At 33.7% G+C, this 17,203-nt stretch overlaps 1 protein-coding gene across 7 annotated transcripts in view; it reads right to left on the reverse strand.

The window, feature by feature from the left end:
* The window catches only part of FGFR3 (fibroblast growth factor receptor 3), a 125,148-nt gene that overhangs the window by 7,902 nt on the left and 100,043 nt on the right, over positions 1-17,203 (reverse strand). For 3 of the 7 annotated variants that reach the window (XM_053704228.1, XM_053704224.1, XM_053704221.1), the window contains 8 exons: positions 16,297-16,484; positions 12,151-12,299; positions 11,937-12,058; positions 11,390-11,500; positions 5,334-5,524; positions 3,454-3,576; positions 2,943-3,013; positions 1,485-1,622 (listed from right to left, as the gene is read on the reverse strand). In XM_053704228.1, the coding sequence (XP_053560203.1) occupies positions 1,485-1,622; positions 2,943-3,013; positions 3,454-3,576; positions 5,334-5,524; positions 11,390-11,500; positions 11,937-12,058; positions 12,151-12,299; positions 16,297-16,484 (1,093 nt within the window). The remainder of the gene's footprint in view (positions 1-1,484; positions 1,623-2,942; positions 3,014-3,453; positions 3,577-5,333; positions 5,525-11,389; positions 11,501-11,936; positions 12,059-12,150; positions 12,300-16,296; positions 16,485-17,203) is intronic. The other 4 variants (XM_053704227.1, XM_053704223.1, XM_053704225.1 and 1 more) reach the window with 2 other exon arrangements.

A 17,203-nucleotide genomic window follows, 5' to 3' on the forward strand; every position in this document is an offset into this window, starting at 1 on the left:
AAAGTGTGTGTAGTGTCTGGGTTTGTGTGTTATACGAGTGTGTGTGTTATATGAGAGAGTGTGTTTGTGTGTGTGTTGTATCTGTGTAGTGTCTGGGTTTGTGTGTTATATGAGAGAGTGTGTTTGTTGTATCTGTGTGTGTGTTTGTGTTATATGATAGTGTGTGTGTGTAGTGTCTGGGTGTGCGTGTTATATGAGAGAGTGTGTTGTATTAAAGTGTGTGTATTTTATGAGAGTGTGTGTGTTATTACCTTTTACAACACTTTGAAATGTGACTACAATCACCTTGCCAAAAACTGCAGCTATCCTTAATATTACTTCAGAAATTTTCAGAGCAACCATAAAAATAAGGTAGCGAACGTATGTGGTATCATTGCACTGGGTTTTGGGGAAAAAGGTTTGAAGAACTCCGAATTAAAATAACGAGCTACTACAATTTGTTAGGTTTGGTGACAACTTTGTTGCACATCAGCTTTTTATTTTTTTCTAAAAAATACTTAAATGCAACTAGTAAAAAAAATGTTTTACGATTATCAACATCTGCAGTTTCCTGCTCTACTTAATACAGATGATTGCACTGTGAAAGTTATGCATGTTTTACATTGCTCTGAAACTTATTTTTTAACTGTAATTTGTCTTGGATTGCCTGCTAATCCTCCCTGGCGGATAAGGACAACTGCTTCTGTTTATTGGTGGAGAGAGACATGCCTCTACGTGACAATTTGTTTTTTAAGATAGCAACGTAAATTAAAAAAATACAGAAACAACCTCTTTAACTGACTACAAAATCCCACTAACTACATACAGCGTTAAAATGCATGTAACTAAAAAAAGGGACAGGACACTTAAAATGTTTCTTTCATTATTCAGAGAGGACACATTTACGTTTCACTTTACTTCAAATTTTCTTTGTTCATTTGGTATCTTTGTTAAAGAGCTTACCTAAATAGTGTATATATGTCTCTGGAGCTATATATGGTAGCCATACATTGTACAAATAGCCACCATCTAGTGTTTAAAAGTGTATAACGTTGTTAAAACATTATTGCAAAATTCTGCCATAACAGACTCTAAAAGGTACAAAGCGACAATGTTTTGGGCCTGCAATCTGCCCTTAATCAAGGAGATGTTAAAAGATGTAAATTGGTAAGTGTTTCTAAATAGTATACTCTCTCCGAATCATGTAACAAAAAATGGGTTTTATGTTACTTTAAATGTGTGCTTGTTTTACAATAAACACCACAAAGTAATTAATACAATCTCCTATAAACCATCTGCTGTAATATTGTATTTTATAAACCTATATGCATCTCAGCCCTGAAAGGAAAAAGAATAATAAAAAAAAAAAAAAAACATTGTGTTTACCCGCACCATTTTAAAAAAAAAAACAACAAAAAAAAAAAACAGCTTTAGCGCTTTCAATAAAACGGCTTTATACAAGATTGTATGCGCAGTTATCTAATATGCACATTAAGGTGACTTACAGTTCATGAGTGCAGTTTGCTGGTTTGTCCATTCGGTGACCTTCTTTCAATAACTTAAATAATTCTTCTACAGGAATCCCTGGATATGGAGAACCACCCAATGTAAAGATCTCCCATAGAAGCACGCCAAACGACCATCTGGGAATTAAAATAAGACATTTAAAATTCACTAGGATTTTTTTTTGTGGAGGAGAGTATTAGCTCTGCAAGATTGAACACAAATAAAACCTAAACTTATCAATAGCATGACTAACTGCTTGGGCCCTTTTTCCAAGTTACGTTGAGATCACTGCTGATCACACTCAATAACAAAAAAAAAAAAAAAAAAAAAAAAAGGAATTTGGGCACATAGCCTGAAATTGAAATGAGCATTTAATCAGATGGGTGACAGCTCATCCATTACCCCAGTGTGTCTTTGTTGGGATTTCACTCAATGGAACAAATTAAATTATTCATGGTTTGATACACTGAGCTGCAATACAGAACCTTTGGACATGAATGGAGCTAAGTGACACCCAACTTTTTTTTTATTATAAGCACCAATTTAACAGGACTATGGAATTCAACGAAAATAATTAAGAGATAAGGCTTCAGAAAGAAAATAAAGAACACCACAAAATGAATACAAGGCTAAAAGCAATTCATCCTTGTGACTCATTTTTTCCCTATATATATATATATATATATATATATATATATATATATATATATATATATTATATATATATATATATATATAAATAAAACAAATCAGAAAAATGGCCACAGATCAAGAGCAAAGTAAAAGTGACATGAAAAACACCTTGTAATTACAAGACTTTTACACAGTCGCGCAATAAATTGCTCACACTGTTCAAGTGTGAAAACGTTCTTAATACAAGCACAGTTTGTTTATAGCAATTTATTTCCTACGGCCAAAAAAACTCAACACTTTCCTTATTTGGAGAAGCCAATCCAGCCTTTTTATTTATTATTATTTTATTATTATTATTGCACTAGACAAGGCTAGTCACTGTCATTTTATTAGAATATATTAAATTGTCGTATTACCAAATATTATATTGTTTTGCAGTGTAGAAGCAAAGCTAGGTTTGTGAAGTCTGGAGTGAGAACTTCCAATTCTCAGAATTTGAAAACAATTTTTTTCAGAGTTAAATTGCAGGAACAGTGGGCAAAATAAACAATTTAAAAGTACATTGCAAAGTTTTAACTACTCTTTTTTTTTTTTTTACATTCTAAAAATGTATTATGTCCCTTTATCTAAAACAGAAGCTCCTTCTATGAGTGTATATAAAACAAACATAAACATTTGAGGAACAGCCCCATAAATGCAACAAGTTACGCCGTTTTAGAAGATTACAGTTTATAAACTAATTTAATAAAGAGCTAGATGGCAGCACATTCTTGTAATAAAATGCTTAGCACTACACCCTGTTTATCTGGAAGAGAAGTGCTTACACGTCGCTCTGATGAGTGTAGACACGGTCAAACAATGCTTCGGGAGCCATCCATTTCACAGGCAACCGACCCTGTAATAGCCAGGACAAAGGAGATCACAACATCAGCACATTCATGCAGTCACAATAACACCACCCAATGACCACTTCTAATCCACTATCTTATTCAGCTGTTAAGAACTGCTGACTTTATCTTCTGACTGAGCAAAAACAATGGCCGCATGGAATCAAATTAAAAAGTAACTCGCCATGATATTTACATTTTAATCTGCAATGGACATCAGAGCTCAGTCAGCAATCTGACTGTTTATATATTAGTTTTTGGTCCACGGAGAATGGTAGGACAACATTTAACCTATTGGCTGCCGCAGAGTGCTGCAATAAATTCCATAGAAATATGTTGCAGCCAATGGGGTTTAAAAGTTCAGTTTGTACCAAGATATGCATTTTTGTTTTTAATAAGATTTTATCATATTCTCACTTGTTTTGTGTGTTCTATATAAATTACTCACATTTGTTGTTTTCTTGTAGTAATCTATGTTGTGAATATCTCTGGCCAGACCAAAGTCTGCAATTTTCATCACATTATCATCCGTTACCAAAACATTTCTGGCTGCCAAATCCCTGTGAATACACTGGGGGAAAAAAAAGAAAAAACAAGAAAACATGATTATAGAGCTCAGGAAGATATTTTTTTTTTCTAAATTGAAAGCTATCAATTATAGTCAAATAATAGGTATGTCCTTGTGTATAAGCCTGTAAAGATTCACAGCGTGACCAAGTCAAAAGGTCGAAACAGAAGTCTGTGGCTAGATTTACTGAAAATAAATGCAGAGAATCCATAAACTAAAACGCCTTGTGATATTTTCATGTACATTTTGATAATGTTATTACCTGAAGTGAAAATATAAACATATTTCAATTTTAAAATGCTTTACTAAGTCTAGTATACATTAAAGTTTCATTGTGCAGACAGAACATGCAATTTTAAGAGACGTTTAATTTATTTTTATCATGAAATTTACTTGGTACTCTTTATTGAAAAGCATACCTAAGTAGGCTCACATTTATGCCTCGTCATTGGCTTACTAGATGTGAGCAACTAGGTACAAGTAGTACATTGAACTGACTTTAACTATGTGTTTAATCACCGTACAGTGCTTAAACATGGTTATATGCAAACACCAGACCAATAATAAAATGATCTAGCACACTGTACTTTAATATAACAAAATAACAGACAGTATATCAGCACAGTCACTAAGAAACCTATTTTGTTTGCTGCATTATGAAAAGTGAAGTCATTAAACCAATTAATTATCCCTTTCATCCATTACATTCTAAGCCTATTTATTTTTCATTGTTCTGCAGATTACCCTGCCTGGCCACACTGACTGACATAGGGTGTATGCAGCAGCTGAAAAACTCTGGTATCTGTTGGCCCAACCGAATGAATCATAATACATTTTAACCTCTTTTTCACTTGCTGGTTGACACACCCAGAAAGGTAACTAAATCCACTAGTGACCTCTTAATGAACCAATAGAACACACATAATATAGTATTGGTATGACTATTCAAAGCCAAAAACACCACTGATGTTTTAGAACTATATTTTTAGATGGTGGAATCATGTGTGACATCACTATCAGATTTAAATGATAAATAATTTAACTCAGAAATAATTGTATATACTCTTAAATTAGGGTAAAGATAATTATTTCCTGACGCATGTACATTTCTGTTCTCAGATCTTTGTGTAGAAGAAAAATGTTTAGGAACCGTTCAACCTTCTTTACTGCTGTCTGTTGTGCCAGGCAGAGACAATAGATGGCGCCAGTGTATATATTTGCTTTTTACAGATCTTGTGACGATTTTTATTTTTTTAAATTTTGGTGTCAGTCTAATGCATTATCCCAAGTAAAATACCAGAAAAGTTTGGGAAAGGAAGATGGCTGAACTATATAAATCAGTACTAAAAATGACATTCAACACCAAAAAGAATCCTCCATTAAAAAAAAAAATAAAAAAAAAAATACAAAACAACAACAAAAAAAACACATTTGCAGGCTATAAAGTCAAGAATGTTGATTTTTTTTTTTTTTAATTGTGCTACAGGCTTCATAATGTAACCAGTAATAAACAAACATTCACACTGCGCTGAGATACGAAACTAAGAAAAGAAAAATGAATTTAAAAATAAAATGCGTTAAGGAAAAAGCTACACTACACTAGAGAGTTGGTTCTCTAGATTTATGCATTTGACTGAGGACATTTTGTGTAGGTTGGTTTTAGCTCTCACAACTCATGATGCTGAAGGATTGCCATGCAGACGTTTGACACTAGAGAAGCAGGGTACCAGAATTTCAGAAGAAGGTGTAAGGGAACCTACTTTTTGAGACGCTAGATACTCCATGCCACGGGCCACTTGGTATGCACAGGAAACCAAATCCTTGAAAGTCAACTGCTCTGCTGGAATTTTGCAGGTATCAAAAGAATAATCCATGCCTGGGGGTCGCCTCGCTCTTAAATATTCCCGTAGGTTTCCTTTGGATGCGTATTCCACCAAAACATACAGTGGACCTGCACACAATTGTATAAAATTATCACTTCACACGTCATTATACAAAAAAATAAGTCATTTGTAAGTCTGAAATATTACAATAAAAAAAAACAAAAAAAAAACACCCTCAACGCTTATTCAATGTTTAAGCATATACTTTAAAAAGAAAATCTTTTAAATTACAATTATACTAATAGTTTAAAGGGACAGTCTACTCCAGAATTTATATTGTTTAAAAAGATAGATAATCCCTTTATTACCCATTCCCCAGTTTTGCATAACTAACACTGTTATAGTAATATACTTTTATACTCTAATTACCTTGTATCTAAGCCTCTACAGACTACTGCCCTCTGATTTCAGTTATTTTGACAGACTTGAATTTTAGCCAATCAGTGCTGACTCATAAATAACTCCACATGAGTGTTCACAATGTTATCTATTATGGTACTCATGAACTAGGGCTGTTTAGCTGTGAAAAAGTCAAAATGCACTGAGATAAGAGGTAGTCTTCAAGGGCTTAGAAATTAGAATGTGAGCATATCTAGGTTTAGCTTTCAACTAAGAAAACCAAGAGAACAAAGCAAATTTGATGATATAAAGTAAATTGTTGTTTAAAATGTCATGCCCTATCTGAATCATTACTTTATAGAAAAAACAAAAAAAATGTATATTTTTTACTACCCATAATTAAACATTTTACATTACAATCTCAAACTGTTTAAAGGGACAGTTCACCCAAAACATTTCTCCCATTTAAATTGTTTCCAATGATCCATTTTACCTGCTTGAGTGTATTAAATTGTTTACAAGTAGCTCCTTTACCCCTATTTTGGTATTTGAAATAGCGGATTTAGCTTGTGGTTTCCCAACCTATACTGTAAGTTTTGATACTGAAGTCTCAGCTATTGAATAGCTTAGGTGACCACAGCCAGCAGAAGAAATTAAACTCACAGTGGGGTGCAGGAAAGTTAAGTAATAAAATTATAATTTTCCATTGTTCTCTCTATGTATTGAGCTTTAGTTTTCCAGACAAATATAAAATAAGAAAACAATTGTGTGTACACAAAGTGATAACATAATGAGATCTGATATTACGTGAAACTCAACCCATTGTAATAGGCTGTGGTTTAAAAGCTCACAACCAGCTACTTCATATACACAAATAAACCTGAAGATGCAATTTCTCATACATTTTAAACTTTGGAGCTGGTATAACAAGTCATTAAAAATATGTTACTATACAAACAATTTTACAGTGTACTGTCCCTTTAATCATATGGTTACTGAAAAACCTATTTATTTCTATAGCGCCACAGAATTCCGTAGCTTATTAGATACACGTTCTTGTTCCAACAGAAGTTTTTAGAAGAATTTGAAAACAGATGAATAAAAACAGGCAGATTCTGAATGTCATAAAAACAGTGTAATTATACTCAGTATGATACAATCAATGTGCCCAGTGTTGCAATTACACCTCAAGTTTCTATAATCTTTTCAAGTCTAAAACAGGAGGATCCAGCTAATGACTCACATAATGATGACACATCTGGACCACAATTCTCTGCCACATATTAAATATAGAAACTGCTGCTGCAGTGAAAAATGAATTCAATAAAGATACCGCCAATGTGTTTAGGGAACATATATTTAATGAATAATATTCTCCTGAAGATAAAGTACGTAGCAAGTAATTTTGGAAAGTTTTGTGTTAAATAACTTTTATATTTGTGATTTTAAAAGCAGATAAAAACATTAAAAATCCTACTTAAAGGAACATCATACCCAAATGTAAAAAGCTGACTAGAAAATAGCACATGAACATCTCTATGTAAATAAAGGAAGGTCTATTTTAATTCACATACCACTGTAAAAGGGACTTTATGCAACCAATCAGAATGTTTGTCCCGGGACTTGCAAAGAGGAGTGCATCTGGTATGCACAGGCACAGTCAGGTAGCTTACTATGAAATCTCATGAGATATTGGTGAAATCCCACAGTAAAACAAAGCATGAACACAGCACTGGTTATGGTGATTAGTTGTTTTTTTTGTCACCATGCAGATGACAGATAAAAGTAAAGTAGGTCTGGATAAAAGAGCATTTACTCACTTGAGCTGAAGATATTTTGAGGTAAAATATCTTCCTTGTAACATTTTCCTTGTTCAGCTTTTTACAGTTTACTGCATCACTTTCAAGTCATTAAGCTTATGAGTATCATGTCTCTTTAAAACACCTACAGGCAAAGTGGTTTTCTATAATTGGCATTATAAGGTGATGCCTAGGGGTTTAGCACAGAGTGCATTTTGGTCTATAAAATTACAAATTCTAATAAAAAAAAAAATAATATAATATATATATATATATATATATATATATATATATATATATATATATACATACACACACAGAATGTAATGTTTAGGCAAATATTGCACAAATTGGAGCTTTTTTTATAATTAAAAAAAAAGTATTTGAAGTCTATTTTTCATTACATGATTTCTTAATTTATTTGATATTACTATATTAGATTTTGAAAAAAAAATACAATTAATTTTCTCAACAGTTTTTGAGATATTTTAATTTCCTAATGTACAAATGTTACTTTAAAATTACATTTTTCTATTCGCTAAACATTAAATAGTAATGAGAGGAAGAAAGTAGTTCTATGCTTTGTTCTCCTCATGATATTTTTACCCAGGATAAATTACAAAGTAATGCTGAGAATAAAATTACTGTCAATTATTTTATTAATTTATTCAAAAATCTTTTTTCCCTCTAATTTTTTTTTTTTTTTTTTTTTTAAATATTGTTCATAATTCAGCCGCTTATTAACTTTTTTTATGGGGATTTTGGGTACAAATCCGGGATAAGAAATGCCACCTTTCCAACCAATACATTTTTTGCAAAAGTCTGGAAGTCTCTTGAAGCTGTATAAAAATCTAAATAGCTTCTTGGCTCACCTTCCCAAAAAGTACCATGTTCATTACATGCACATGATTATTCAGATTCCTGGGAGGGGTAAAAGTACCATGTTCATTACATGCACATGATTATTCAGATTCCTGGGAGGGGTAAAAGTACCATGTTCATTACATGCACATGATTATTCAGTTTCCTGGGAGGGGTAAAAGTACCATGTTCATTACATGCACATGATTATTCAGATTCCTGGGAGGGGTAAAAGTACCATGTTCATTACATGCACATGATTATTCAGATTCCTGGGAGGGGTAAAAGTACCATGTTCATTACATGCACATGATTATTCAGATTCCCGGGAGGGGTAAAAGTACCATGTTCATTACATGCACATGATTATTCAGTTTCCCGGGAGGGGTAAAAGTACCATGTTCATTACATGCACATGATTATTCAGTTTCCCGGGAGGGGTAAAAGTACCATGTTCATTACATGCACATGATTATTCAGTTTCCTGGGAGGGGTAAAAGTACCATGTTCATTACATGCACATGATTATTCAGTTTCCTGGGAGGGGTAAAAGTACCATGTTCATTACATGCACATGATTATTCAGTTTCCCGGGAGGGGTAAAAGTACCATGTTCATTACATGCACATGATTATTCAGTTTCCCGGGAGGGGTAAAAGTACCATGTTCATTACATGCACATGATTATTCAGTTTCCCGGGAGGGGTAAAAGTACCATGTTCATTACATGCACATGATTATTCAGTTTCCCGGGAGGGGTAAAAGTACCATGTTCATTACATGCACATGATTATTCAGTTTCCCGGGAGGGGTAAAAGTACCATGTTCATTACATGCACATGATTATTCAGTTTCCCGGGAGGGGTAAAAGTACCATGTTCATTACATGCACATGATTATTCAGTTTCCCGGGAGGGGTAAAAGTACCATGTTCATTACATGCACATGATTATTCAGTTTCCTGGGAGGGGTAAAAGTACCATGTTCATTACATGCACATGATTATTCAGTTTCCTGGGAGGGGTAAAAGTACCATGTTCATTACATGCACATGATTATTCAGTTTCCTGGGAGGGGTAAAAGTACCATGTTCATTACATGCACATGATTATTCAGTTTCCTGGGAGGGGTAAAAGTACCATGTTCATTACATGCACATGATTATTCAGTTTCCCGGGAGGGGTAAAAGTACCATGTTCATTACATGCACATGATTATTCAGTTTCCCGGGAGGGGTAAAAGTACTATGTTCACAGCACAACTGCACCCTCTGTCCCAATTTAACATATTTCCTTTCTGGCAGTGAAAATCTATGTTCTGCCACATTTTTCCTGCTGTCTGTGCCTCATCACGAAGCAGCTGTTTCTCAGGCAAGGTAATTTATTACAATTGTTATTTTTAAGTCCAGGATGTAATTTATTATGCATCATTTATTGAAATAAGTTCTGGGAGGAAGAGAGGTTTTATGTGCTTTACCTGAAGAGAGCTTCAGACATAAACATTAATATTTTCTGCTATGTTTATATCATTTTTAAGAGTAGCATTATGCTGGGGTTTTTTAAAAGAAAAATAAGGGGTGTGTTTTGTTTGCCACACTAGGCCTATGCTTTCTTCATAACGTTATTCTTTTCATCTCTAACTAATCAACGCCTAGCGCTTTACACATACAAAATATAACTTGGTAACTGCATAATGAAAGAACTTGACAATTGGAAGACATGACTGTTCTTTTCTATCATATACAAAAAAAATATTTTTGGTGACTGATGTCCTTCAAATTTGCAGCCCTAGGCCTAGATGTATTTGACCCATGTATTAAAAACAACTTTAAACTATCTACAACAACATTAAAAATATGTGTATATCATTTTTTTTTATTTAATAAAGAAAATAATTGTAATGTTTTTTTTCTACACTTTTATTCCAAAGCCTAAGCATCATGACCTAGTCTAATTGGCTTTGTCAAGTTAATTGCTAATAACATAACCCATTTAAACAGTGCAGGTCCTACCCTGGGAAGGGCTATATAAACCATTTATCGTACAAAAAATATAAAAATTTATATGACATACAATTAAAGGGACATTATTATTATTATATTATTTTTATTATTAGTGCTGTCATATTGGAACCTAGGTATCTCAAGAAGAGTTGCTAACACATCAGCACTAAAACACAGTGAAAGCTAGATTTCAACATGGCGGCACCCATAACTAGAAATAACCTTAAACTATGCTTATAAAATGTATTTAGTGCATAATGTCCCCTTAAGCTTGCAAATGCTAATGGTTATTATTTATATGATTTTGTTAATTGGTTAAGGAATATTTTTTTTAATAATAAAAAAAAAGATTTTATATATATATATATATATATATATATATATATATATATATATATATATATATATATATATATATACACATACAGATACCACTGTATATATATATATATATATATACACATACAGATACACACACATACACTGTATATATATATATATATATATATATATATATATATACACATACATATACACACACATACACTGTGTATATATATATATATATATATATATATATACATATACACACACATACACTGTATATATATATACATACAGATACATATACACACACATACACTGTATATATATATATATATATATATATATATATATATATATATATATATATATATATATATATATATATATATATATATATATATATATATATATATATATATATATAAAGGGATGACTCAATTACTGATCATTCTAACAATCCCTATCTAATCTCAGGCCAGATAATTAAGGGCAAAATGTATTTTGAGGACAGTACAAAGCAATGACACAAACATAAAATCAGGTATAATTCAGCTACAACAGTATACTTATGTAATATTATGCATTAAAGACAAAGGTGCACAAACCATCTTGGGTGCAGGCTCCCAGGAGATTGATGATATTTTTGTGCTTTCCAATCATTTTCATCATTTCCATTTCAGATACCAGATCCGAGAGATCTTTATCAGTTGCATCATCTGTGAACAAATACAATACATATTTACTATAAGAATAAAAAAATACTCCATGGACTAATTAACTTAATTCTCTAGCACATTATTTTTATGAGATAGAGAGATAGAGAGAGAAAGAGATAGAGATAAGCTATCCAACCTCTTCTCCCTATCAGCTAATACTGGAAAAGACAACTGCATGCAAGCAGCAGAATCCAGACTACATCAGCCAATGAATAGCCAAAAAATGCAATATTCCTTCCCAGAAACCAAATTAATCATCAAAATCAAGCCAAGTGCTGCTGCTGTGCATCTTGTACACCTCTATATAATCGATAAACCTTCTGAGGCCATTTTCTTATGGAACTTCTAAGAACCTTAAATGGAAGACCAGGAATCCGCAGGACATAGTTTAGGAAGTACTAGGGTAGTTTAGCAGAATTTCTCATTTGTGACATACCTTTAAGCATCTTTACAGCAACAGTTAGGGATTTGTTCGGCTTTTCTTTATCAATGCCAATAGATTCCGCCATTACTACCTGTCCAAAGCAACCTTCACCAAGTGGCTTTCCTAATGTCAAGCTAAAAAGATAAACAAACAGCATATGATTAACAAGCAAATTAAATGAAGACACCAGACAACAAAGGCAGGAGTCTAAAGAAGTCACATTTACCGTGTTCTTGGTAGCTCCCACTTAGGATCAGCTGGCAAGCCAAGCTCCGACACATTTGCCAGCATGGTGCCCTCACTGGAGGAAAGATGGGTAATCCTTACCAGTGGGGTGTTTGAATTCATTGAAGAATTAGACTCCAGAGACACCTGCTTAAATAGAAAAAAACAAAAGGTGTATTATAGTCAACTGCCGTGATTTAAAAAAATAAAAATAAACACAAGAAGATGGGATTTGTGTTCATGTGTATTTAAAAGGATGCAATATATATACACATACACACACGTGTAATATAAATATAAATTATATATATATATATATATATATATATATATATATATATATATATATATACACATATACATACACATACATACATACAAATACATACACACACATACATACATATACACACACACACACACACATTTGTTTGGACCTGTTGCCCAGCAAATCTGTTAAGAGTTTCTGTATTTCAATTATTTGCATTGTTTTACTGAGGTATGCCCATAATAAAATACAAATGTTCTATATTCAGTTTCATTCAGATATTTTCTTTACTTTCTTACAGTACATCAGTATAACTAGTATCTAATCATTTAATAAACAGGTAGGAACAGGTTTATTTTCTTGTAAGTCTTCCAGACAAGAGATACGTCTGTGCGCATGCATCTCCAGGAAAGAGAAAACAGAGCAAGTGAGCAATGAACAAAGACATACAGAGGAAAGTTGTACGTCTGCACGCATGCATATCCAGGAAAGAGAAAACAGAGTAAGTGAGCAATGAACAAAGACATGCAGAGGAAAGGTGTACGTCTGTGCCCATGCATATCCAGGAAAGAAAAAACAGAGCAAGTGAGCAATGAACAAAGACATACAGAGGAAAGGTGTACATCTGTGCGCATGCATATCCAGGAAAGAGAAAACAGAGCAAGTGAGCAATGAACAAAGACATACAGAGGAAAGGTGTACATCTGTGCGCATGCATATCCAGGAAAGAGAAAACAGAGCAAGTGAGCAATGAACAAAGACATGCAGAGGAAAGGTGTACGTCTGTGCGCATGCATATCCAGGAAAGGGGAAACAGAGCAAGTGAGCAATGAACAAAGACATACAGAGGAAAGGTGTACATCTGTGTGCATGCATATCCAGAAGAGAGAAAACAGAGCAAGTGAGCAATGAACAAAGACATACAGAGGAAAGGTGTACATCTGTGTGCATGCATATCCAGGAAAGAGAAAACAGAGCACGTGAGCAATGAACAAAGACATGCAGAGGAAAATTGTATGTCTGCACGCATACATATCCAGAAGAGAGAAAACAGAGCAAGTGAGCAATAAACAAAGACATGCAGAGGAAAGGTGTACGTCTGTGCGCATGCATATCCAGAAGAGAGAAAACAGAGCAAGTGAACAATAAACAAAGACATGCAGAGGAAAGGTGTACGTCTGTGCGCATGCATATCCAGAAGAGAGAAAAAAGAGCAAGTGAGCAATAAACAAAGACATGCAGAAGAAAGGTGTATGTTTGCACATGCATCTCCAGGAGAGAGAGAGCAGAGCAAGTGAGCAATGAACAAAGACATGCAGAGGAAAGGTGTTGCTAGTGTTATTAGAAGAAAGTCTTTTTCCATTACTGAAAATAAATCCCTTGCAAATATTAAAGGTGAATTTATGCTAATCCAAAAGTAGTTATAATACCTGGGATGTAGGTTTGCTTCTGCTAGAAAGTAATGGTTTTAAAAACATTGCTGGAACTTTTTGTAAACAGACTGGTGTTTTCAGTAGATCCCATCCAGTAGAGGGGATTTTATTTTTAAAGTAGTGGGGGAAACTCCTCTTTAACCCCTTAACAACCGTGACATACCCTGTACATTGCTGGTCTTTGAGGGTTTGCCTGGTTGTAATAGCATTGGTCTTGCCACGAGCAACAATACCATGCTATTAGACCCTCCCCTCCCTCCTGCAGGCTTGTTAAAATAGAGTGGGTACGTCGCTGGTCATTAAGGGGTTAAACTTTCCTTTTACCGTTTAAACAGTTATCTATAAAATCATCAGAGACCATACATTTACTGGATGTGTCTATTGACTGCCAAATAGATCTGTAAATATATCTCTAGCAGCAAGGGGTTAAAGTTTTTGTTTTCTTTTGTTATGTTTAACTTTTTGCCAGAGAGGGTTTACCATCAGCCAATGTAGACAAAGGCTACTCTAGAATATACACCTTTGTGGTTGGTAAAGTGTACAGCATGTCCACTACAGCCATATGTACAGAGGAATGCTACGGGTTTACTTAAAGGGAAGTTAAACAGCCTGTTTCATTGTTGTAATAAAAAAGCACTAAGATGTGTTTTATACTTAAAGGGACATAAAACACTAAATAAATGCTAGATAGAATGATGTAGTCAAAGAAAAGATTTGTCTGAGAATAACACGTAGATGTATTTTTTAAAGTTTCATTAGCTGTTTAAATATTGACAAAATAAGTGCAACGTTTAAGTTTCTATAAAACCATAGGAGCTGCCATGTTGTAACTAAGGTTACCTTATCTGCTGTGGCCAATAAGGGACAGTTATAAATTGGTCACTAGAGTGTGATGCCAATGGCACTTCGATTTCTAACAGGAACTAAAATGCTCACAATTTCAGAATGGGATTACAGGAAAAGGGAACAAAATAAATAATGAATGCATATTGCAGAGTTTTTTTATTTTTATATATATATCATCATTTTATATAACCATCTCAAAGTATTTAATGTCTCTAACAGAAATAATTAAAATATGTATTAATCATCTGTTTAAATAGATGTTAATTTGTTTCAACAGAACAACAGAAATGTATTGTGATTACAAGATGTTTACTGTCCCTTTAAAGGGACATGGGACTCAAAATCCTTCATGATTCAGATGGAACATGCAATTTTAAACAACTTTCTAATTTCTATTATAACATTTTCGTTGTTCTCTTGAATCTCTTATTGAAAAGTAGTGACAAACTAAAGGGGCATACGTGTCTCTTGAGCACTAAGTGGCATCAACTAAATGTTTATCCATTTGCAAGAACACTAGATGGCAGCACTATTTCCTACCATGTAGTACTCAAGACATCTAACTAAGGGCTCAATTTATCAAAGCCCTACGGCTGCAAATTCTCACAAGAACTTGCTCGCCATAATTTAACAAGCAGCAGTCACCAGACCGCCGCTTCTCTAAAAATTGTGCTTGTGTGCAATAGTGATTACCTGTGGGTAAATACAGCCCACCACAGGCGAGCCGAGGCGTACAGGGGTCTGCCTCAGCAATCTAGCCCTAAGTATCTCTTTAGTAAAGAATACCATGGGAACGAAGCAAGTTTAATAATAGAAGTAAAACTGGAATTTATTTTAAATTGTATGCTCAGTCTGAATCACAAAATAGATTTTTCTTTGCATAAATGTTTTGTAGATGATCCATTTATATAGTCCATACAGTTTTTTTTTTCTTTTTAAATGTATAGTTTTGCTTATTTTTAAATAACATTGTGCTGATTTTAAGACTCCTGACCAAGCCCCAACGTTTTATAAATAAGACTGCTGTCTACCTACTCCAGCTTCCTCCTGTTTGTATAAAAGGTCTTTTCATACTCAGAGAAGGGGGGGGGGGGGAGTCTGCTAATTTTGCTTTTAGACCATTTCAGTGGGTGTCCCTAACCTTTTCAACAGTGCTAAACTGGAAGCTTCTAAGTAAGTTTTTAAAAGGTTTCATACTGGATTTTTATATCAGTATCTGTGCATATTCTTCTTTATAGTAGTGTCTATTACATGCAGCTATATGAAAATTGGTGTATACTGTTCCTTGAAGGTATACATTATGCCCTCTATACAACACATTGGTGCTTTACAAATATCAGACTGATAAAGGGGTGTATAAAGACTTGAAATGTCTGTAAAATATATATAATAAATCTGAGACTATTCAAAAGAGTTGCATTATAGTCCTAAGTAACATGAAACTTCATTTTTGCTAAGAACCATGGACTGACTCTTTACAGAAGCAAACCTAACACTGCAAAGAAAAGTCACTACTTAGATAAGTGCAAATTCACCTTTAATGGAAAAGAATGAGGAAAGGAGAAAGCCCAGTAGTAATCTTGTATCTACTTTCTGTTACCTGTCGCTTAAGTGGGAATTTGGAGACTTTTTGTAAAGTTGGTGTGTTCATTGCCTTCTTAGAAGTAAATTTTCTTCGATGGGCCACAGCTATGATTATCCCCACTAGGAACAATATGACCGCACTGACAACACTAAGAATACTGATTGAGCTAGATGATGTTGCCACTAATTTCTCAACAGGTTCTGCTGGAAATAAAGAATTATTTTTAGACGTCACAGAAAACATATTTGGATATAGGAACAAAACAACAACAAAAAAAGTATCTAATAAAAATATATAAGTATGTTTGACAAATGAGCTTATTTCAGGGCATCCTTAAATGAACAGGAAACCCCAAATTTGTCTTTCATGATTTGGATAGAACATACAATTTTAAACATCTTTCCAATTTACTTCCATTATCAAATATGCTTCATTATCTTGATATCCTTTGCTAAAGGAGCAGCATTGCACCACTGGAAGCTCGAATAACACTTCTAGTCAGCCAATCACAAGAGACAAATGTGTGCACGCACCAATCAACAGCTAGTTCCCACTAGTGTAGGATATGTGTGTATTCTTTTTCAACGAGGGATACCAAGAGAACAAAGCACATTTCAAAGTAGAAGTTAATTTAAAAGTGTCTTAAAATGACATGTTCTATCTGAATCATGCAAGTTTAAATTTTGACTTTCCTATCCCTTTGTTTTGTTAAAATATATTTTGTTATTAAGTATAAATCATACATAAGTATGCAAATAGTACCCCCATTGCATTTCAGCTGTACATATTGCACGTTTTGGAACAGCCAATGGAAGGCTATGAAAACATATGTGCTTTAAAAATAGGCATTTTGCATAAGTTGCGATATAGTACAAAAATATTAGAATGTGCGTTGCAGAATAATGGCAAACAACAAAGTTGT

Source organism: Bombina bombina, chromosome 2 (assembly GCF_027579735.1).
Source record: "Bombina bombina isolate aBomBom1 chromosome 2, aBomBom1.pri, whole genome shotgun sequence".
Taxonomy (NCBI): Eukaryota; Metazoa; Chordata; class Amphibia; order Anura; family Bombinatoridae; genus Bombina; species Bombina bombina.